At 42.7% G+C, this 25,190-nt stretch overlaps 1 protein-coding gene across 1 annotated transcript in view; it reads right to left on the bottom strand.

Annotated features, from left to right (window-relative positions):
• Positions 1-6,716: 6,716 nt before the first annotated feature.
• Positions 6,717-25,190, bottom strand: part of FNDC1 (fibronectin type III domain containing 1) — a 126,621-nt gene continuing 108,147 nt past the window's right edge. Inside the window, exons 16-20 of the mRNA XM_027821578.3 lie at positions 19,742-19,821; positions 16,144-16,173; positions 12,894-13,055; positions 10,111-10,233; positions 6,717-8,619 (exon numbers count right to left, since the gene is read on the bottom strand). Coding sequence (XP_027677379.2) covers positions 8,504-8,619; positions 10,111-10,233; positions 12,894-13,055; positions 16,144-16,173; positions 19,742-19,821 — 511 coding nt within the window. The 3' untranslated portion in view covers positions 6,717-8,503. The remainder of the gene's footprint in view (positions 8,620-10,110; positions 10,234-12,893; positions 13,056-16,143; positions 16,174-19,741; positions 19,822-25,190) is intronic.

Here is a 25,190-nt window from a genome sequence, read left to right as displayed (position 1 = left end):
AAACTTTTTAATGGAAAAGACCCTTACATCTTCCCTAATACATAGAATCCTAAAATAATTTTCTAGCAAGAGCCCTGAAAGGCTAGAAAAATAAGATAAAATTAGGATACTGAATGGGAGACCCTCCAGGTCAGCAGTTCTCCAATTCTCCTTTCCCTTGCCAGCATGGTTCCATATGCTCTACCTCCCCCAGGGGGTGTGAAGTAGCGTACATCAATGGACAAAAACATGGTGGGAGCCACACAGATGAGGAAAGTGGCTATGTGGGTTGCCCTGTACAAACAAAAGGGCAGGTGAGGCCAGGGCAGAGTTATGTAAGCATCGTCCTTCCTCCCAATTCTGACCAATTAAAGGAGGCTATTAGTAGATTCACAGATTTGAATGGTAGAAGGGACCATTGTGCTCACCTAGTTTGACCTCCTGTATAACACAGGCCCAGAACACTTGATGATTACCTGTTCTGTTCATTCTCTCTGGGGCACCTGGCATTGGCCACTGTTGGAAGACAGGACACTGGACTAGATGGGCCTTTGGTCTGACCCAGTGTGGCCGTTCTTTTAGAACTTCAGTAGTAGTTCCTGTATCCAGCCCAATGGTCTGCAGAAAGTTAAGGCTGCCACAGGCAGCATCAGCTCCAGCTGTGCACTCTGTCTCCCCTCTGAAGAGAAGCAGAGTGTATCTGGGGTCACGCTAGAGTGAAAAAGGGTAGCCCGCCACCAGAGTTGTGCAGGAAGAAGCTCAGATGTGGTGATAAGGGTCATATAAGTGCAAACATAAATAGGATTGATGGGTCTGGGAGCCATGGATCCCTGGAAGTCCATTGTCATTCTAGGCCCTGTCCCACAGCCAGTTCACAGCCACCAGTCCCACTAAGCAGGGGCTAAGGATGCTACAGTTGTGCTTTCAGGGGAGCCACAGAATTCTTGTGTTAATTTCTTCCTCTTTGCACTCAGCAGGCTAACACATGGGCAGGGTAGTGTACGGATGGGATGCACTGACGGGGTCTAATGGATTCTTTTCCTTTGATGCTGAAAAGGGGACCCCTCCACCCATAATCTGTTTGACTTCCCCACTCAAGCTGTTCTGGAGCCAAATAGGAACATACATTCAGGAAACGTTCTTTCACTGAGCCGCAAAAAAGAATTTCAGACTGCAGATGGGAGAAGCTCAAGGGGGAAACAAAATTGAGGGTGTGGTTTAATAACCCTGCCTTGAAGTTAATTATGCATAATCAGAAAAAGCTTTCTCAGATTTCGTTACCAGCTTGGATAAACATGATCTGTGTTGTTACTAGAGATGAAAAGATTGCAGCTCTAAAAAAGGACCAAGAACTCAAAGAGGAGGAAACGTGGGAATCAATTAGACACACACAAACACCATTGCCAATGAGATTATGTTACTCAGTGGGTGAAATTACAGCTCTCACAGTGAATAGATTATCTAATATTGCTCTACATCCAGCTTCATTATAGGGTGAGTCTTGCAGTCCTTAGTGCTTACTCAAGAAAAACTCACAATGACTGCACTAATAAGAAAAGTTTTGCATGAGAAAGGACTGCAGGATTTTAGTCCTATATTTGCAATTTCTCATTTGTCTATTTCACTCATTACTCTTCTATGTCATATGCACCAGCAAATTTGACTTTTACATCATGTTGAGATGCAATATATTTCCCAGAGATTATTTATAAGTACTAAGAACAGATTCATTGATAAATGATGAAGCTGCTCTCACTAAAAGCAGACACTTCTAGGCATGCATTTGCAACACTGAATGCATATTCACTGCACTACCGTAACACATCTCTTGCTCTACAAGATTTGGCCAACTAGAACGTCCTGCCATCTAGAGGCTAAATGTATAAAAACTTGAGGGCATCTTCAGTGTTAATGCGTGATCCAGAATTGAGAGGCAGTAGAAAGTTTGCACAGTCCATATTTGGGAAGCATGTGTAGACACCATTCACAGCAAAGGCAAAGATCAGAAATTCGGGGAGGAGCCTAGGAGCCCATCGCCTTTGCTTCTCTCTCCTCTCATCCACCCCCAAACCCTCAAAAATGTTTGCTCTTTCATCCGTGAACCACATTGCACCAAATGTCATTGAAAAATTTAAACCAGCTCCTTTTTAATAATAGTTCTGGGTTCAGAAATTGAATGCAGCATAGAGAAGAGCCAGTGGACAGCTTAAAAGGTGCTGTCTATCTGAGTGCCAGTGAATGATTTTCTACCAGTGTCTCAGAATGTTGCTATTCATCATCTGCAGTGATTGTACTTAAAAAACTTGTCAGGTAGTAATATTTTACATTCATTTTGCATAGGTGTAAATTGCACAAGGAAGTGGAGAATCAGGAATAGTAAGGGGCCTCTGATGTAAAGGATCCCATGTTTTTTTTCTATCCAGGAATGGTATTGCCAAATCTTTGACAGTGTTTAGTACAATTATCTGACACCTAATCACAGCTTGTCTAGAGATTAAGATCTGACAAATGCCAAGGGTAGGGCTGTGTGAGAAACATCAAATCAAGCAGGGTTATAGAGTTAAGAGCGGCCAGCGTACCCCATCTGCTGCCAGGAGTTTCATAAATGTTTTGAAATGAAAATGTGCTGATCAGCCCAAATGGCCGCTCTGCTGTTAGGAGCTGGCACTGCTTCCTATTGTCTCCAGGCATAGACCTGTGTTCCCAGGCAGGATGCACTTTCCCGAGATGAGACGGGAAAGGGAGAAGTACAGTTCTCCCTAATCCCATTGAGGCCGGAGAATAGGACGAGAAGAATGGCTGACTCAAGAGAGGAAACAGTGATTGGCATTAGCCACAAGGATGCTGACTGCCATCCTAACCAGGCCGCTCCAAGAGACTGCAGTACTCAGCACTTTATTTGTGAAATCATTAGAGCTCAGGGAAGCCACAACAAGGTCTCCCAGATGCAGCCTCAGCTAAATAGTAAGTTATACTATATTTAAATAAGACTACAAAAAGTATACAGGGGAAGGGAGGATACATTTCCTGGCTAGGGAGTTATGGAACATTTCAACCCAGGAAACAGATCGCTGAGAAAGTGGAAGAGGTGCGAAGTGATGAGGATTTCCCTGGATTCTTCCTACAAATAAATCACCAGTGGCAACTCAGTGGTAGTTTTGCTTTCTCTGAGTGATATTTCCATTACGCTCTCTGTCATGCTTCATAGCTGTTCTTGTTCTGTTTTATGCTATGATACGTGGGCTGTTTGGGGAGGGCAGTAGCAGGGTTATGCTGGGAACTCAGAGTTGAAACAGAGGGCTTGGAGAGCAGACATCTGCACATCTTTCCATTGAGGGGCATGACCTGCCGCTGCAGTGAAACAATGTAAGGAACACTCGGTGAGAAGGACAGCAAAGAGAGGAAGATGGTCCAACAGGTTAGGACACTTCCTGCTCTACCACAGACCTCTTGTAGGAGCTTGGGCAAGTTACTGAGGGTTTGTTTACACAAACTTTTAGTTTGCAGCCCGCTGGAGTGTAAATCTGCTGTGCGCTGCCTTTGTGGACTTCGCTGCCCTCCACTAAAAGTTCCCCAGGTGGTTTAATCTGCTTCTGTTGCAAAGCTCCCAGTTTTACAGATGGGGAACTGAGGCACGGACTTTGGGCTTGTCTACATAAACCCTTAGTTTCTGGTAAACTGGGGTGTAAAGCTACCTTACACTAGCCTGCCATGAATGATGTGTCCATGTGGACCCTGCTGCTGCACACTAAAAAGGCTTTGATCAACATTGCTTTGAAATGGGAGTAGATTAAAGTGCACTAGGGAACTTTTAGTGCAGAACAGCGGGATTCACTTCGACACTTAGTGTACAGCAGATTACACCCCAGCTTGCCACAAACTAAATGTTTATGTAGACAAGCCTGAAGTCTGGGCCTCAGTTCCCCATCTGTAAAACTGGGATTTCCCTACTTCCCAGGAAAAATGTTAGAGTTTGTGAGATATTTAGATGCTGTGGTAAGGCGAGAGGGAGTACTGGGGGGGTGGGAGAGAGGGGATAACGGTACAATAGATAGATTAGAGGTTTCTTAGACCTTTCCCAGAGATTTTACTGTTGGACAGAAACTCTGTCCTAATTTTGTCTGTCTGTCTATCTTAGATGGAGGATTATCCCCACTCTTTGCATGTTAACACAGAGCACTATCCTCTAACAATAATAATAACAAAAACAAAACAAAACCTGGATTTAGAAAGAGTGTTGAGCCCGTTTGGCATTTCCTCAGTATTATAAAAGCAGCCCTTCCAAGGAGGGGCAGTTTAATTACACTATGTAGCCAAGTGTCTGATTCAGTAGCAAATGCATCTACTCGGACACGGCTGCCCAAGACCTGAGTTTGAGTCTAGAAGCAGCAACATGTTATTGAATCTGTACGTAAGAGTCTATACAAAGGCAGCTGGATGAAAAGCATTTGGCTTAACCTCAACCCAGACAAGCCCCAGTGATGCTGGTAAATAGAAGGAAATGACTGTGAAGAGTTACAGAGTGATCTCACTAAACTGGGTGACTGGGCAAGCAAATGGCCGATGAAATTCAGTGTTGATAAGTGTAAAGTAATGCACATTGGAAAACATAATTCCAGCTACACCTACAAAATGCTATGGTCTAAATTAGCTGTTACCACTCAAGAAAGATCTTGGAGTCATCATGGATAGTTCTCTGAAAATATCTGCTCAATGTGCAGTGGCAGTCAAAAAAGCTAACAATGTTAGGAACCAGTAGGAAAGGGATAGATAATCAAACAGAAAATATCATAATGCCACCTATAACTCCTTGGTATGCCCACACTTTGAATATTGTGCGCGGTTCTGGTTGCCCATCTCCAAAAAGTTATATTAGCATTGGAAAAGGGACAGAGAAGGGCAACAAAATGATTGGGGGTATGGAACAGAGATTAAAAGGGCTGGGACTGGTCATCTTAGAAAAGAGACAACAAAGTGGCGGATATGATAGAGGTCTATACAATTATGAATGCTGTGGAGATTGTGTTATTTACCCCTTCACATAACATAAGAACTAGGGGTCACCCAATGAAATTAATAAGCATCAGGTTTAAAACAAACAAAAGGACGTACTTTTTCATGCAACACACAGTCAACTGTCAACTGTTAGTAACTGTCATTGTAACTTTATGAATGGCAGATCTCATTATTCAGAATGGAAGGATTGAGAGAAAGATTACGAACTATTCTACATTCAAAGAGTTACCTCCTTGAAATCTGGGCAGTTTAACAAAGGCTTTGGGGATGGGGTACCCAGATGAAGGCAACAGGCTGGTGGAACAAACTCTCCAAGAACCTAAGGACCCTCACAAAGTCACCATCTTCCGATTCATCTGCAGGTGCACTTCTTTGATCTGCCTTCTTTAACAAACACAGAGCAACATGTACATTAAAAAAAAACAAAACAAAAAACCCTACCAATACAAAACCCTACACTACACACCATTCACCCCTGGGGAGAGGATGAGAGAAAGAACTAATCACACATAACAGATATGCTTCACAGTGCGTAATGCACGAAACAAGGGCACTCATACTATAAGACTCTATATAAAATAGAACAGAACATACAACATGCTATTGCATTTTATGTGGTGAATTTTCTGCTGTGGTCCGACTTCTGCTGAGTGCAGCACAGCAGGGGGAGTGGTAGGTGGCCAGTTATGGCCCTCTAATTCTCTGCCCCAAGTTAGAGGAGCCTAGGAGCTGCCCTACTGTGCTCCAGATGGCTCTGATCCTCTAGGGGATCATTCATCAGCTGGGAATTGCTAGAGTGCAGGGCACTCTGGCCAGTCTTTCTCCCCATACTTCCAATACAACCCTCACTGTCCACTAAGCTGGGGGCTGCAGAGAGGCAATGATGGAGTTTTCTCTGCATCCACCTGGGACTCTCTGTTCCAGGTGTATCTCCAACAGATAACTGAAGGGAGCAGATTGGGGCAGATAAAGGGGAAGGGATAGCTCAGTGGGTTGAGCATTGGCCTGCTACACCCAGGGTTTTGAGTTCAATCCCTGAGGGGCCCATTCTTTGTGACAGTTGTTTTGGGGGGAGGGATAGCTCAGTGGTTTGAGCATTGGCCTGCTAAACCCAGGGTTGTGAGTTCAATCCTTGAGGGGGCCATTTGGGATCTGGGGCAAAAATTGGGGATTGGTCCTGCTTTGAGCAGGGGGTTGGACTAGATGACCTCCTGAGGTCCCTTCCAACCCTGATATTCTATGATTCTATGATTTTAACTCACCCCATATGGTTTGAATGATCTGAAATCACATTTCACAAGTGCTGCAGTCTACGAATGAGCAAACTATACCATCCATTGGGGGGGGGGGGTGGTAGCGGACTACCCATCCTTAGACAGGGGGCCATATTCTCAGCTAGTGAAACTGCACATAGTTCCTTTGAATTCAATAGTGCTATGTCCTTTTACACAAGCTGGGGATATGGCCCATGATGTGGATGTACATCATACAGATTTAATACAAGAGAAAATCTATTTTGTTGTGGAACAACTTCCCACTCCCTCCACAAGTAATCCTATGTGAAATCCTGGTCAAGTTTGCACTTACATACACTTCCTGCCTTAATACAAACTGGCGCCTTCTACTCTTCCAAGTGTGCATTTGGGGCATCATGCAGCTTGATCCTGCATGTCAGACTACCTGGCGCAGACAACCAAAAGGGATGCGATTAAAAAAAATGGAACAATATATCATACGTTTATTAGGGAAAGAAGCTATATTTAATCATTATATTTGGCACTGCATTGAAGCAAAACAAAATGTGAAAACAATTCAATGTTCAATCCCAGCACCACTGTGAAAATAAAAAGCTCTTTTAATAATCACTTTAGTTACTTTTCTCCCCATACATTTACAATAACTACAAAAAGCGGCTTATAAGATATTAGTCCTATATGGTATGTAAACTGGAATGAGAGTGACAGACGATCAAGAGGTTGAATTTGTCCCCCAGGTATATTGCTATTTTCCCAGGCCGTCAGAATGCTGGAGTCTTTTTTGAGGTGGGTAAAGGCTTATAAGATGTAACAGTGAAACAATATGGCCACAAAGGCTAAATCCCTTAGGGTCAGAGTAAACCTTAATGCTACATGAAGAGAAAGAGTAATATGGCAGGAGAAATTGCTTCTGATGCATAATGAAATTCTACATTACTGCCCGCTTCCCAAAAAAGGTTTGTATTCCTGGCTAAAAATCAGAAGCGCACCTCCCAGACACACCAGCTTTTGCTCCCCAACCTTTGATGGCTGTGTGGTCTGTCCCTCTGATGTGCTTTACAGAAAGACTGACGACTTTCATACTTCATTCACATGATGGACCAGAATCAGAGGAGTTCCGTGCTGCTCAAGCACCCTAGAGGTGTCTGTTTTGTTCAGAAAATAAGTTAAAACTTGGCTGCAAGTCCTGTGTTATCTCACTGTGCCTCCATTCACACAGTGAGACTTAATAACCTCACAAGGAATAAATAATACACAAAGATGATGAAAATGAATCAAACAAAAACTGAACTCAGCCTTTTAAATAGTACTGGACAGAAAGTTTAACTTAAATGTTGACACTCTGCTGATAAGGCACCTATGCTGGTTTATAATGCAATTTTAGTATAGGCAAAAAGATTTACTCCCATTAAATATCCAGTCCTTTGGTTTGCTAGAAAGCTGTCACAGACCTTTGCTCACTTATAAGAAGAACAAAGTTCTTTCCATGGTTAATATATTGTGCATAGTAAAATGTTTCATGGACTAAAAATCAGAAGACCTATTAGTTAACAGCACCTTTTACATAAAAATCCCAACCATATTTATCTAGTGAACAAGAAAAACTCAGCTTCTCTATGTAGTACTTTGGACATAGAGAACTGTATTATGTATATATATAAAAAAGCGAATTTACATTGTGACCTGGTGTTTAGTCCAGCAATGGGCGAACCCACCAGAGAAGTTTTAAGTATAATATATTGCCTTTGGTGAATGTCTAGTAACTTGACATGATTGTATAGTAAAACTCAGAAGCATGGAACTCCACCAGTTGTAAATGATGGAGCATTCCATTAATAACAATGAAAAAGTGTTTGGCATTCCATTAAGCAAGCACAGCATGCTTAGGCCATTCCTGGAGGATATATGCAACTTCCATGTTTTCATGGCCAGTAAAGTTTTAGGTTTCACTGGGCACTGGTTGCACCCATTACAACCACATCTCCGTGCCTTTTAAGACCCACAGAAGGAAAGTAGGGCACCAAACTCAAATCCTGTCCCAAGTGGAGTCATCAAGCAGCACCACAGATTTCAGCTGAGAAAATGTGTACAGTATTTGGTTTGGTTGGGGTCTCTTGAGCAACTGGTCTTAGTTGGTTTCTTTCATGTTTTGTTCTTTCCCTAAACAACTGGTCACAGTCTTCCAGTACAAGTCATTTGAAAGGCAGGGTTGGTGCACTCTCCATACAATCTGCTGGCGGACTGCTACATGGTTACCATTTCCCTGGAATTGGCACGCCACACTCATACCAGCCCACATAGTAGTAAGGTGTTGTGTAACCAATGCGCCCAAATGACACAGGTTCCTGGCGATACTGGCGATAATACCCTGTTGGTGGAAAAATGGCAGTGGTTCAAGCCAAAAGCAAAGTAACTTGACAAATGACGTCTTTGCAGTACAGAATATACGATGTATAGTATATAGCATATATAGCATATTATCACAACAAAAGCTAAGGCATAGGAGCCACTTGTTAATCCCATGGCACTTCATGAGAAGTAGGATTGTTAGCCCTGATGGTCTAGCCTGCTTCAATTTTGAATGATTGCATTCTACCTATATACATTTCCTCTACAGTTTCAGTTGGATTTACTGTTCTAAATATCTAACTACTGTGTAACTATACAGTCTCTTCTGTTAAAGAGCTTTTGCATTTCACTCCAAAAGGAGTCTGAATTTCAGTAGCAGGTGAAGTTATGCCTCTATATAAAATTTGCATATCAATTCAAGCTCATGAAGCACTTTGGAGTGAAAATGCCATAGAAATGTTGAGAGAGACTAGATGGATGAGGTACTATCTATTATTGGACTACCTTTTGTTGGTGGGGGGGTTCAAACTTTCAAGCTACACAGAGCTCTTCTTCAGGTCTTCAGAGTTCTGTGTAGCTTGAAAGTTTGAACCCCCACCAACAGAAGTTGGTCCAATACAAGATATTACTTCACCCATCTTGTGTCCTTCATATCCTGGGACCAACACGGCTACAATAAAACCGCAAATAAAAATATAAGGCATTATTGTATCTTATTGGGTTCAAGACAGGATTCCCAAATATCATTTTTTATAACAAAACAAGGAGGCAAAATTACATGCAGCAAATATAGAGTTAAATCCCACTTTTTTTTAAACTGATGGCCCCTTTCCCTCATCTGTATAAAAAATGTGACAGCTCAAAGCATTAAAGACTCTCAACAGTCTTTCTGCATATTTTGTACAGTGGAACATCTGAAATGTTGATTCCTGTGCCAGTTGTATAATTTGTGTGGTCTACATCTCTGCTTCTTAGAGCCAGTAATGTACAGCTGGATTAACAATCCTTATTTTAAACAGAGAAGTGCAGTATTATTCTACGTCATCTACATGCAAGCGAATATTTCAGTTTCTTCACGGCAACCCAACCCTGAAAAAACAACAGCAAACAGCGTCAGATGAAAACCAAGAATGCTGAGTGAATGCTTAACAGCGGTCTGTGGACCCAGGCTCTGAGACTCACTGCTGCAAGTTGGTTTTTTGTTTTGTTTTGTTTTTTTTTGCAGTGCAGACATACCCTAAGGGTTATTTCTATTTTCTGTTTTATTTCAATAATTTATTTGCAGACTCATCCTCTTTCTCTGAACTTTCACAAGCTGTTGTGGTTTGCAAATTATTATACTAGGACATCACATGATACAGTCTCAGAATATGTGGTGTCCACCTGGCTCCTAACAGAAGTGATATAAATGTAGATAGGGAGGCAGAAAACCTCTTAATTCTATATACTGGATGAAGTGCAATTCCTCAGCTTTCACTTCAGCTTTCCTTTTTTTGTTTTTGTTTTTTACCTTGAATGGTAGGCAAGGCTTCTACATATGACTGAGGCCCTGTTCTTCCATCCATGTGTGAATCCACAAACTGGCAGTGGTCCTCACCTTTCCCCCAGCTATCTCCAATGCCGTAGAATGTATCTGAAAGGTGACATAAAAGATTAGGACAGATATATATTGTTGTTTCAAATGGCCTTATCTCAACCAGTGATGCTTTCCCACTTCCAGGAAAATAAAGATGGGAGAAAGTCAGATACTACAGTGATGAGCAGCAATACACCAGTAAATAAAAATATAAGAGGTGAAGAATGCTACATTTGCCAATAGGAATTAAGAGAGAGAAAAAACTTTGTAGTTTCATTAGGAACATTGCATCTGAAGAAGTTGTTTTTAACCCACAAAAGCTTATGCCCAAATAAATCTGTTAGTCTTTAAGGTGCCACCAGACTCCTTGTTGTTTTTATTAAGAACATGCTATATGCTAGAATCATACGCTAGTATCATAGAATCGTAGGACTGGAAGGGACCTCGAGAGGTCATCTAGTCCAGTTCTCTGCACTCATGGCAGTACTAAGTATTATCTAGACCATCCCTTGCAAGGTGTATGTCTAACCTGCTCTTAAAAATCTCCAATGATGGAGATTCCACAACCTCCCTAGGCAATTTATTCCAGGGCTTAACTATCCTGACAGTTCGGAAGTTTTTTCTAATATACAACATAAACCGCCCTTGCTGCAATTTAAGCCCATTGCTTCTTTCCTATCCTCAGAAGTTAAAAAGAATAATTTTTCTCTTTCCTCCTTGTAACAACATTTTATATGCTTGAAAATTGTTACCAGGTCCCCTCTCAGTCTTCTCTTCTACAGACTAAACAAACCCATTTTTTTTTCAATCTTCCCTCATAGGTCATCATTTAATCATTTTTTGTTGCTTTTCTCTGGACTTTCTCCAACTTGTCCACATCTTTCATGAAATATGGTGCCCATAACTGGACACAATAATCCAGTTGAGGCCGAATTAGTGTAGAGTAGAGCAGAAGAATGACTTCTTGTGTCTTGTTTACAACATTCCTGCTAATACATCCCAGAATGATGTTTGCTTTTTTTTGCAACAGTGTTACACTGTTAACTCATATTTAGCTTGTGATCCACTATGACCCCCAGATCCCTTTCCACAGTACTCCTTCCAAAACAGTCATTTCTCATTGTGCAACTGATTGTTCATTCCTAAGTGGAGTACTTTGCATTTGTCCTTATTGAATGTCATCCTATTTACTTCACGCCATTTCTCCAGTTTGTCCAGATCATTTTGAATTTTAATCCTATCCTCCAAAGCACTTGCAACCCCTCCCAGCTTGGTATCACCCACAAACTTTAAAATTGTACTCTCTGTGCCATTATCTAAATCATTGATGAAGATACTGAACAGAACCAGACCCAGAACTGATCCCTGCACAATCCTACTCAATATGCCCTTTCAGTTTGAGTGTGAACCACTGATAACTATTCTCTGGGAATTGTTTTTCAACCAGTTATGCACCCACCTTATAGTAGCTCCATCTAGGTTGTATTTCTCTAGTTTGTTTATGAGAAGGTCATGCGAGGCATATCAAAAGCCTTACTAAAGTCCCTGGAATAAGTAATTTATCAGAATTACAGTACAGATGATAGCAGAGGAAATTTCAGCAAGACCCAATATTTTATATGGTTATGAGAAAGTAAAAATAGCCCCACACACCAGTATTACTAGGTTGACAGCACTCTCAAATTTAAACCAGAAACTGTGAAGATAGGTCTCACATACAGGAGCTTTACTGTTCTGGTTGTTTGCATATTACTGTCATGGACAAGGATGTAGCCAGTCACATCTAGTGGTTAGGGCAGGAGTCAGGAACCAGAGCTAGAGTCAGAGTCAGGAGTCAAGCCAAGGGTCAGAGCTGGAGCCAGTAGCCAGAGGTGGTGTAGCAGCAGGGATCTGGAACAAGGCAAAGTCCTATGTTGCAGGCAGCCTAGGATTCACTTAGTTCCTCAGAAAACTTCCTGTTCCTTCTTCTGGCTTACATAGCAAGTTTGAGCCAATTGGAGAGGCTAGATGTCTCCTCCAAAATCAGGAGCTTTGTGGGCGGTGTCTCTGGTGAGCCAAGGTCCATCAGCCTACTCTCCCTGCTGGTACCAGCAAGCTGTCAGGTGGTGGCTGCAGTCTGAGGACTGCCTGGGACCCGCAGAGATGGGCATGAGAGCACAAGTCTTCACAAATACTTGTTTATACATGTTCTTGAAACAAGACAAATATTTTGCTAAAACCCCCATTCAAACGCTTTGAAAAGCCTAGGGGATAACCCCACTCAACATTCCCTCTCAATACAACCAATTGGTACGGCTACAGTTATATGACAGCCCTTGTTGAACACCTACCAGCTTCTGGATTTGCTCAAACAATTGCTGCACTACCATGTATCTAACCTGTTCAGAGTACAAGTCTCCTCTTTTATCCATTCTGTAGTTCTCTATTGTGTATTCTGCAATTAATCCATGTGTGGACTTCCCATTATGACATCAGAAGTTCTGCATGAGTAACGAGCACAGAACATTTCAGAGAGAGCTGTATTATGATTAGAGAGTACAACTTTGCTTTCACTGTGCAAATTGCTTTAGGTTCCTATCCTTAGAAGCTAAATACTGTCATATGTATATCCAAATTGTGCCATCAGTTTAGCCATGTATTCCTTTGATAGAGTCAACAAGTGATGGATACAGTAAGTGGAGGGGTGACAGCACTGTAAGAATAATCCCAAAACATACCTTTCAGGTCATCACTGAGGTAAATCTTGTACCTCAAAGAGTTGCAAAGAACCACTCCCACAAATTTTCGGTACCAAGTGCGTTTCACATACTGCTTTCCACTGCAGTCTGAGTAGGTGGGATCATATTTAAAAGTGAAAGGGATCCAGATGGGCTCACCACCTTGAAAAAACGAAATAAAATAAAAGGAAAAACCTAGAGGGTCAGTCTTATATTTCAGCATTTTATCAAGATGAACGTCCTGTTACAAGAAGGTACTGCGGCAGGTTAATAAACTACCCTTTTACTTTGAAACACCCGAGTTCAAAAATCATGTTTAAGTCTCAAATGAAATAAAATTGATGTCTTAGTCAAGTCCCTTCTGGACATTTGTCATGAATGTATTGTTAAAATGGTGTAAAATATGCTTACATATAGAATATTTATGTGGATCATAGATTCCTAGGCCAGAAGGGGCTATTGTGATCATCTAGTGTGACCTCCTGTATAACACAGGCCATAGAACTTCCCCAAAATAATTCCTAGAGCAGCTCTTCTAGAAAATTCATCCAATCTTGATTTAAAAATTGCCAGTGATGAAGAATCCATGACTCTCAGTAAATTACCCTCACTGTTAGGAATGTGCACCTTATTTTCAGTTTCAATTTGTCTAGCTTCAACTTCCAGTCACAGATCACATTATACCTTTCTCTGCCAGACTGAAGAGCCCATTATTAAATATTTATTCCCCATGCAGATCATGTCAGAGATGGACAATTCCTATCCAATCATCAAACCCATCCTCTCTGCAAGGACCCCATGTGACAAGATATATTACAAAAGGGACCATGAATGTATCATGTTAGCTATCACAGACTTACAGGAGCACTCACTCTGTCTGTTTTAATTCAAACCACAAATGTGAAAAGATAAAACTGAACCACAAAATGTATGCTGAACAGTAAGAGATTCTATTTAACCATTCCATACCAAATTCATTTTAGTGCACCTAGAATTGGGGTGTGGAGGAGTGGGCATCTTCAAACAATGGGTGGGCTTATATACAGTACCATTGACCACTGCTGAAACACTTAGATTCAGTAGGTGCGCCCCCAGTTGCATTCATGCAGCCCCACTGATGTCAATGAGGTTGTATGGATGTGACTAACGGCCCAGTTTTCCCTGGAACATCAGCCTTAGTTCTTATTTCCCTTGATTTTGTCCCCAATTCAGCAAGATACTTAAGCACAGATCTAATTTTAAACAGTGAACAGTCTCATTGCTTTCAGTTGGATGACTTCTAAACCTAAAATTAAACATAAGCCTAAGAACCTTGCTGAAATGGAGGCTATATGAGCATGGGTCAGATCCTAGCGCTATCTGAATGCAGTGTCTTGTCGTTTAACATTACACCTCCCCTCTCCTCCCCTCCCCCCCAGAAAAGTAAGTTTCATCACTAAAGAAGAGATGATGTGGAAAAAAATCTGCAATGGGTAACAGGTTTCAGTGTGAAGTAAAATCTGTTGCTGTTGTGTTAAAAAGATGAGATATGAAACCTAGAGGGCACTCTCTCTCTCTCTCTCTCTCTCTCTCGTGTGATGTGTGTGTGTGTTCTGGGTGGAAAATTTGGCTTTCACCACAGGAGCTCAAGTTAAATCAAAACAGATTTGACACCAGCAAAAAAATAAAAAAAAGATTTTTTGCTCAGTCTCAAATGAACTAGTTTCTTCTTCACTACGTTGCAGTGGTTATAAGCTACCACTTAATAATTATGTTGCACAGGATCAATATTACAAATAATTGGTTGTTCCTTTATATTAAATAATGGAATCCACCTTCCTTCTAGAATGCTTTTGTAGCAATATGTATGCAAGATAAAACAGATATAAGCTTACAACATGAAAATGTTAGTTTTCTTTCCTGTTATTTCCTAGATCCTCTTTGGTTTTTTTATTGTGTTATTGGCAACTGTTAAGAATGAGAAGTATGTTTTAAAAAATGTCAGTTTGTCTTTCTTCCTTTTAAAAAGCACAAACATAGGGCCCAATCTTGCAAACACTTGCACGTGAGTAACTTCTACACACATGAATAACCCATTGAATTAATCTGAATTGACCTTCATGACACTACTTAGGTATGTAAAGTTACTCAAATGCGTGTTTGCAAGATTGGGGCCATAAACGTCTCTATACAAATAAAGCAGTGAAATGTTCATTTCAAGAGCAAAATATCATGAACAGAATGCGGTTAATGTTAATATTTTTATTCATCAACTTCCTGGCTATCATCAACAGTGCTCAAGAGAATCCTTGCAACAGCTGCTCTGAAGTAGGCCATGTGGTTTTCAGAATATAATCAGAATGCCTTTGGAAAATTGCCTTCATATTAAAACACCAGACCACTTTTGGAGAATTATCATTCAAGACACAATTCTATCCCAGGTTCTTAGTACATATTCTCCTTCCAAAAACCATGTTCACCTGCTACATCTCGTAAAGACAACAATCCAGTTCCTACAGAAAGCAACCTTCACACTTGGAGATTGTATATCATGTCATTCCTCGCTCTGCTACCTTATTTCAAGGACCTTGTCCCCAGGAGTGGGGTGATCACTGATAAATATGATAGGTGGTTTTCAAAGGACACTGTAGGAAAACCCAGTCACCATAGCTCCACTCCAAATTTGGTTAATAAACTCAGACTTTATTACTTACGAGTAAACCCCTAAGTGAAATCATTTACTGTTCATGTAGAGGTGGCCTTCAAACTTGGTCTCAGTGCCAGTAGGTTGTTCCCATACGGTCTCCAATGGACTGGTGTCTGGTGTCTTGGGAGTCCATTACTTGCACCTTCATCAAGATCCTGGAACAACCCACCTCTACCCAGCAGTCCTCAACTCAACATAGTAGTTAGAGATGGAAAGGAACGATTAAATAACTTAATCTAGCCTCATGAAAGTGCAGGATATAGTCTCCCAATAAAGGGTGTACCAGGTATAGAACAGGTTCTACACTTGATTTTAGCCTAACATAATACACTTCATTTACAACACTTCTTTTAAGAGGTAATTGGCTTCAAAAGCCTGATAAGACTGGAACACAGATTCTTGAGATGAATCAGGCGTTGGGAATTAACACAGTAATTTATATCACACTCCTCCCTCAAACTCTAATAGAAAGTAGTGTGTCATAGTGCCTAATTTTTACAATGCCCAGATTTGTTTCACAGGTTTTATAGACAATATCAAGAAAATATCAGCAGTGAGACTTACCAGGTGGTCTGACAATAAGCAGTGGATTATCTGTAAGAATGAAACAAAACAAAACAAAAAAACCCCAAATATTTTAGTGTTTTCTCTCAAAGACTAGTGTCTCCTAATGTTACAGTGTACTAGCTATCATGCAAGAAAGAAATATCAGCTTCAAAAAATAATTGTCTCTAGCTGTTTTCAGAACGCTGAAGATACGGGTTTGTCTCTTTTCAAAACAAATGGTGTTAAGTTATACCAATGTTTTTCACATTTGATGGCATGCACCTGCACTTGGATTATACCATTTATTCTGAAAGATGTTTAAACTGCAACAATTTTTTTTGTTAAAATTAGTAAAAAATATCCTCCATTCGGTTAGCTTTTAAAAACAGACTTCTTTACTTCAGCCAATCAGAAACCAGTTTAATCATGCAATCTTTTAAAGGTATACGGTGTTTTTCTTCTCAATATTCTACCTCATAGACCAATCAGCACCAGCCATCTATATAGGCAGGTCATTTTGCTAAATCCCTCATGTAGGTGCCTAAGTACCAATTTTGGGACCACTGTGATGCACATGCCCCCACCCTTCCAACCCTGTAGGTAGTTAAACCCCACTAGGAACCTACGTTTTCGCCCTCAAAGGTTCCTACGCACCTTCATTTCTGCCTCTGGGTATGTGCACTGCTGCTTCCCTCTAGGCCAGAGGTGGGCAAACTACGGCCTGCGGGACCCTCCAACCCAGCCCCTGAGCTCCTGGCCCGGGAGGCTAGCCCCCGGCCCCTCCCCCGCTGTTCCCCATCCCGTGCAGCCTCCGCTCACTGCGCCACCGGCGCAATGCTCTGGGCAGGGAGGCTGCGAGCTCCTGGGGCAGCGCAGCTGCAGAGCAACGGCCTGACCCGCTGCTCTGTGCTGCGCGGCGGCAGCACCACCAGCCACCGGTGCTCCAGGCAGCGCGGTAAGGGGACAGGGCGGGTTAGATAGAGGGCAGGGGAGTTCAGGGTGGTGGTCCGGGGGTGGGGGTGTGGATAGGGGTTGGGGTGGTCAGAGGCGGGGAACAGGGGTGTTGAATAGGGGCAGGGATCCCGGGGGGGCAGTCAGGAAGAGGAGGGGTTGGATTGTGTGGTGGGGGGCAGTGAGGGGCAGGGGTTCCGGGGGCGGTCACGAGACAGTGAGAAGGGGTGGTTGGATGGGGTAGGGGTCCCAGCGGGGCAGTCGGAGATGAGAGGAGGAGCTGGATGGGGTGGGGGGGGCAGTCAGGGGACAAGGAGCAGGGGGTGGCGGATGAGGCAGGAGTCCCAGGGGGGCCATCGGGGGCGAGAAGCAGGGGGGGTTAGATAGGGGGCAGGAGCCGGGCCACGCCTGGCTGTTTGGGGAGGCATGGCCTCCCCTAACCGGCCCTCCATACAATTTTGGAAACCTGATGTGGCCCTCAGGCCAAAAACTTTGCCCGCCCCTGCTCTAGGCATCTGGATGCCTATCTCCTGCCTAAGGCTCGGAGTGATGCATGAATTGGGGGAAGACAGCAATCGGCAGCCTAACTTGCCTGCAGGGCCCAACCTGAGCATGCTTAGTGGATTGAGTCCTGCAGGCGAGCTCATACAGAAAAGCCAGGGGAGGAGAATATGTCCCTTATAACTTTTAGCCCAGTGGTTAGGGCACTCAGTTGGTATGTGGGAGACCCCTGGTTCAAGTCCCTTCTCTGCCTGAGGGGGAGAAGGGATCTGCCACCTCTCAGATGCTTACTCTAACCCTCGGGTTACGGGACAGTCTCCTGGGGGACTCCCTCAGTCCCTCCTGTTAAAACTGTTCCACTCTGGCTCATTAAAAAAGAGTCATGGGAGCAGAGCTCTGGATCCTGGGTCTCTCACATCCTGGGTGAATGTTCTCCTGGAGAGGGTACAGAACTGAGAGCCAAAAGCAGTGATATGCACCACCCTGAAGCCCAGACTTAGGCACCTGTATCTCTGTGGGCAGGTCTTCGCTACCCGCCGGAACGGCGGGTAGTGATCGATCTATCTATCTATTGGGGATCGATTTATCGCGTCTCGTCTAGACACGATAAATCGATCCCCGAATGCGCTCCCCATCAACTCCGGAACTCCAGCTCGCAAGAGGCGGAAGCGGAGTCGATGGGGGAGCGGCAGCGGTCAACTCACCGCCGTCCTCACGGCCAGGTAAGTCGACCTAAGATATGCCGACTTTAGCTATGCTATTCGCGTAGCTGAAGTTGCGTATCTTAGGTCAACCCCCCAGCCAGTGTAGACCAGGGCTAAGAGAGGCAGGCTTACCGCACACCCCCTCTTATCGGCATTTCCCATTGGCTAGCAGAGGCAACTTGACACTTAGAGTGCTGGCTTTAGTGGATCACAGTCTAAGGTGCTTATCTTTCTCCATTCACTGCACAGAGAGCCTATGCTCCCAACTCAGTTCTGTTCCTGCAGTTTTTCCACGTGCCTAAAAATTAGGTGTCTCAATGCTGAGCGTTACCATGCTTATGTCCCTTTGTGCATCTAGGTCTTAGCAGTTAGATAAAACAACAGGAGCAATTCTTTGTATCCATCATTGTGATTTATATTGTCTCTTGAATTGGCCTTTCTTCAGCGGAAGCTGCTTGAAGCCAAGGAACATGGTTATCTATTGTTTGGCAAAATTCCAGGGAACTTTCATTATTTGATGAAACAGAACAGCGGGTTACTTTCTTTCTCAGTGCATTCTGCAAACCACTTACGGAAAGCTGTGTAGCTCTTTACTGTCCCATTGAAGTCAACGCTAAAAGTTCAGCTTAATTTACAGCTGACCATGCAATATGCCTTTAAAATATCTGAATTCATTTCATAAGACCATTTACTTTATTGTGCAGTTTTAGTTTGTTTTGTTTCTACAAAAAGAACTTCCATTGATTTTAATGGAAGTTCTGAGGCAAAGGCTGTAGGATCAAGTTAAATGGGCACACAGAGAAGCAATGTATACCCATGTTGTCATAGGGCCAAAACCGGTGATCCTTGATGCCAGTGGACATTTTGCTCAAATAAACTTTGCAGAATTTGGCCCCTTGTTAGTCAATAATATGACTGGCCTGCAGCTCAGTAGAAGAAATAAAAGTGGATAAAAATAGCCCATTGAGGATACTATTTTTATAGAGTATATTATCCTCCAACATTCTATTGGCATTAAGAAATTGGAGCAGATTTCATTAAAGAAGGAAAAGAGAACTGAAATTTGCCTGTCGGGTGGAACAATTGTTTGAAATGAGTACTTCCAGCCCTTCAGCTGTTCACAATTAGAAAGCTAGTTTATTAAGTGTCTGGACAATCTATCAAAGATGTATTAAACTTCCTATTGCCTCCACACCACTGAGTGTTAGCTATCTTTTCTATTTTAAATTTAACTTTCCATTCCCCCTAAAGTTAACTTCAGTTTCATTAAAACTTCCCATCACTTCAGTGACATGAAAGAGTAGGTACACTTTCTTGATTTTCTTGAAAACAAATGGTTTACCTGAGAATCTTTAAGCAGAGAAGTTCAACATCATAGTCATCACCATGGCTTTGGCCCTGGCCCTACCATACCAGTTATTAAAATCTCAACTTTAAATAAAGAAATAAGAAACACATACCAGATTCTGTGACAAATGTGACTGAAGAGCTAATAGGCCCATAACCATAGGGATTCTTTGCTTGGACTTTAAAATAGTATCTACAATAAAAAGAGGAATAGAGCAAGCATTAAAAATAGTACTGATTCCCTGGTAACAACTCAGCTATAAAGACTACAAAGATGGGGCCAGAACTGCAGCTAATGTAAACTGGTGTAGTGCCACTGGGCAAAAGGCACCAGTGAGTTTAATGGAGCTATATCAATTTATACCAGTTGAGCACATATCCCTTTGTTACCTACATTTTCACATTAGTGAAAATATCCATGTTTGTTGAATAAAAATAAATAATCCAGGCTAATTATAGCCAGTTCACATCAAACAGCATGTTTGAAGGGAGCACTTGCCAAGAGGAACGGAATAAAAGATAGAAAAGTCACAAGATATGTTCTGATCTCAGTTACAGCAATGTAAATCCAGACTAACTCCAATGAGGTCAATGGCATTAACTCTTGATTTAAACTGGCATATCTGAGATAAAATTATGAATTTTTACATTTCTTTAGAAATGGTAGCATTTCTAGACAAGCAGTATTTGAATAATCCGAGAAAAGTTACATATGTTGAGTTATTAGTTTGTTATCAAAGCCCTGATTCAGCAAAGTACTTAAGAAAGTGCTTAACTTTAAGTGAGAAGTCCCAGTAAAATTCAAATGCTTTGCTGGATAGAGACTGGACTATTCAGCTGCTTAAAATTAAGCACATGCTTAAACATTTTTCATTTCATTAAAAATTTTTACAATGTTTTGGTTAAAAAACCAACCGACGGCCCTTTTTCCTTTTCCTTTTTATTTTTATGTTCTTTGTTTTCTCCCCACTTTCTCTCCCTTTTTTTCCTTTTTATCCATTCTGCCACTAGAAAAAGGAGAAGGAGTTAAAAAGAGACAGAAGGGGGAGGGGGAAATCAAAAAACATTTTTTAAATTAATAAGAAATTTTCAAATTTTTCATGAAAAGTTTTGCAAAAACTAAAATGTTTCAAACGTTTTCATGGAACACACTTACCATTGTTTGACTAGCTCTCCTTTTGGGACGCTTTTCCTTTTCCGTGGACTCCCCACCATTTGGGAGCAGTGCAACTCCAGTGCAAGCCAGTGCCTCCACACTGCCACAAATCTGGGGGCACTCTGTGGGCCAGAGTCATTGCTGAGGCAAACATCATTGCTGAAGCATGTAGACCCATCAGATTTTTGGCTGGGTCCTGCCCGTAACCACCTATTCAGTGGAAGTGGGGAACCGCACATCCTCCACTCAGAGGTTGGGGTTTGTTACGGCAATGCTGTCAGGCACCTATACAGGATGCTAATCACAGGGCTGCGACTGCCAGAACTACAAGACCTGATGTTTGCAAATGCTAAGTTTCTGTTGCTGAAATGAAACTGAATGTCTGCTCTTCAGAAACAGTACTGCAAAAAGCAGGAGGCAATTTAAGTAAGTTACTAGGCAAAAATTCTAGCTTAAAATGCATGATTTTCATAAACGTGTATGTTAAGCTTCTTCTTTCCTTGCTGCTTGCTTTGTTCCACTCTTGCAAAAAAAAACAAAACAAAAAAACCACCACAAACAACAACAAACAACCGGCATCTTTAATGACCGTAAGTGTTTGGCTCTTGATTTTGCATCTCAGCCAAAAGTATCCAAAAGTAGCAAGTATCTCCAGAAGCACAGTGCCTCTTAAAACCATCTGTGACCAACATAACTGGGTCAGTACTTGCTCTGAGGGAAGAATGCCACCAAACCCCTGGATTATTTCCCTCGATAACCTCCCATTCAAGCAGTAGGCCAAACGCTCCTTAGCTTGTGAAATCTTACAAAAGCACTGCGACACATGCTCTGTCTGCCGGTCACGGCTACATACAAGAAGAAAAAGGCTAACTCACTATGAAAACAGAATTCTACCCCTACTTTCCAAAGTGGTGACAGCAGAGCCAAGAGAGGTCAGCATGGGAGAAAATCCATAGGAACCTGTGCATCAGTTATCTTTGGTGGAAACTGGCAGTCTGTGTTGATCTCTTCCCCCCTCCCCAACCTTGCTAAATACCTTCCCCTAGGCTCCCTTCCTACTATGATCTTCTGTACTTTCCAGTTCCCTAGCTCCTCTTCTCATCCTTGACAAACCCATGCTCACCTTCTGTGCCCTTCTCTCCCTCCTCTTCCCTGAGAGACACTCCCCCTCTCCTCACCTCTAAACTTGTTCTTTAATTTCCCTGGGCGGGGGGGAGGGGGGGTTGGGTTGTGGGGACTGTATGGTACATCCCTCTATTAGCATGTAGTGGGGGAGGCAAGAAGGAAGGGAATTCCCCTTGCAGGGACTACGAGGCTCACAACAGTGGAACTATCCAGCGTGGGCTGAACACTTTAACAAATATAACTGGCCTTGGCCTTTGGGGGTGGGTTGTTAACCTCCCACCCCCCTTGAAAGTAACCAGTTTTGATGTTTATCACACATTGGGCCATCCAAAGGATTTTAGGGAGGGTTAACAAGAAGATTCTTAGGGATACACACCAAAGATAACTGGCTTGTTTTACCTCAAAACTCTCCCTCTCTCCCTCTGCCAGCCTCCTGCTGAGGAAGTGAATCCCACTGTCTTTCAGTCTGACCACAGTGATAAGTTTGCTTCAATTTAGATGGGCTTATATTAAGCACAGTGCAAGGAGTGGGGCAAGAGACTTAATGCTTTGCAAGGAGCAGGGCAAGAGACTTAATGTTTTGAAAAAGTGAAGAGAGTTTCTCCTTTACCAGACCCAAAGCCTGGTTTCCATAGACCCCGCCAACTCATCAGGGATGACCATTTCATAACTATTTAGCTAACTCTTCTGGTCCAATTGGCTGCTGAGAGGAATGTCAATTTATGCCCTAACATATATAAAAGCCTTGGAGTAACAGATGCATCTTGTGGCACAGGAAAGTGCAGATGGTCAAAATGTAGCGACATTATAATAAAAGAGGTCATGCAGCTGGACCATGATGATTTCCTTTAGAGTGCGTTGGCAGAGAAGGACAGGCAGTATGGGGCACTTACACAAAATTAACCCACGTTTTACTCTTGATTCACAACATTTATTGTCCTATTTATGGACAGAAATGGAAAAAGGGGGCCATATTCCTGCTGCAGTCAAGATCCACCTTTGGATTATAACCTATGACATCTGACAACAGCTTTCAAGGGAACTCAGTGCACTTTGGTTACACCCCTTCTCCACCCCAAGCACAGCCTTTATTGGGGCTGGTAAGGGATGTGGCACAGGAATTGGCTATACCATTGCTACACCCCTTGGAGATGCCCCCATACTCAGGAATCCCCAGCAGAGAAGAGCTGGGTAATTTCCCCATTTTTCCATTGACTGCACAATAGAAAGGGTTACACAGTAAATTCAGAATGCAGCCTGGGTGTGATTCCAAAGAACATTTGTTTCCTTGTCCTCTTTCCCACAACACTTCTCTCATTTATGTACAGCAGCCCTGCCCACACACACCTCTCTTCCAATAAACACCCTCCGACTGGACTTGTAAGGAAAGAGAATCCCATTGTATCCCTACCCCCAAAACTGGAAAGAAATAGCAAACTCATGAGGATGAAGGAATTGTGAGCATACCAATACTCTGTATCACCGTGCATCACCCATGTGATCTCTGGTTACATATTTTGAAATCTGTGAGCATTCCCACAAGCAGAAGGAGGAAGATGAATGGGGCTGAGAAGAAGAGAAATCATTACTTGATTAAAAAGCTTTCTTCAGCCTAACATTAGCCCTTCATGATAATTTAAAGTGTATCAGATGCCAATTCTCCCCTCCACTAGTCATGCTTATGGTATGAAGCATGTTTCTGTCCTTATAAGCAAGAAGGGAAGGTGTAAGTTTAACAAAAGTTGACATGTTCTCAGTTATCCTCACACCAGCATCCTGCATCCATCTTGGAGACTTCAAGGGTTTCTCTACTCCATGGGGCAGATCCTCAGTTGGCATAAATTCTCACAGCTCCACTGTGGAGCTATCTACGACAGTTTGCACCAGAGGAGGATCTGTCCTATATTTCTGCTGCATCTGTCTCTTTTCTTTCGCTGTGGTCAGAAACCAACAATTTTTGGTCCACTCTTGTAATCTGCAAACTGTTCTGAATGTAGTTAATGGCTACATGATGCCCACAACTGCAATACCCACTGTGGCAAAGAAAGCCACATGAAAGGCTGGAATTCAGGAAAGCTGTGCTTTCTCTTCATTCCTAACGCAAGCCTTTTATTGTGGAAATATTTGCCAGTGATTTAAATATAGGCCCCACTTCCTGACTGGGGCCACGGAGTGTTCAGCACAGCTGAGAGGGTGGGGGCAGGGGCACAAAGGCACCCAGGGGGCTTGTATTCACTGCAACAGTTAGCTCAAGTTAGTACACTCAAGTTACTCCACTCAAGTGAAACAGCACTGGAGTTACACAGAGCAATTAGATTAACAGTTGATGAGTCGTTATAATTCAGCTGCTGCATCCTCACTGCATTACTAGTTCCAGCATCAGCAGCACTCAAGCGTCAATCCACATCCCGAGGGGCCAGTTAGCTTGAGCTGAAAGCACCACTTAAGATTTTGATAGGTGATTGCGAGTCAGGTTGGGGCAAAACATGAGTTATAGCTCAGGCTATCACTGCACTGAAGACAAGCTTGATATGTGTTCCTTTAATCCTGGGCTTCCAGCTTGGTTCCCAGGGTAAATGAGAACTATGAGAACCTAAAAAGAAAAGGAGTACTTGTGGCACCTTAGAGACTAACCAATTTATTTGAGCATGAGCTTTCGTGAGCTACAGCTCACTTCATCGGATGCATACTGTGGAAACTGCAGAAGACATTATATACACAGAGACCATGAAACAATACCTCCTCCCACCCCACTCTCCTGCTGTAATAGCCTATCTAAAGTGATCATCAAGTTGGGCCATTTCCAGCACAAATCCAGGTTTTCTCACCCTCCACCCCCCCACACACAAACTCACTCTCCTGCTGAGAGTGAGAAAACCTGGATTTGTGCTGGAAATGGCCCAACTTGATGATCACTTTAGATAAGCTATTACCAGCAGGAGAGTGGGGTGGGAGGAGGTATTGTTTCATGGTCTCTGTGTATATAATGTCTTCTGCAGTTTCCACAGTATGCATCCGATGAAGTGAGCTGTAGCTCACAAAAGCTCATGCTCAAATAAATTGGTTAGTCTCTAAGGTGCCACAAGTACTCCTTTTCTTTTTGCGAATACAGACTAATACGGCTGTTACTCTGAAACCTATGAGAACCTAGTGGCTGCTTTAATTTACACAGCCTGCTAATGGTTCCAGAGGCCATTTCAGCAGCAAAGGGCAGCCCCAGCCACACCCACTTCTATCTGGTCATACCTTCTGCACCAGAGGAAGGGGCTGGGATAGGACCG

Source organism: Chelonia mydas, chromosome 3, assembly GCF_015237465.2.
Source record: "Chelonia mydas isolate rCheMyd1 chromosome 3, rCheMyd1.pri.v2, whole genome shotgun sequence".
In the NCBI taxonomy this organism is placed as follows: domain Eukaryota; kingdom Metazoa; phylum Chordata; order Testudines; family Cheloniidae; genus Chelonia; species Chelonia mydas.
This window is presented reverse-complemented; position numbering and strand designations above follow the sequence as displayed.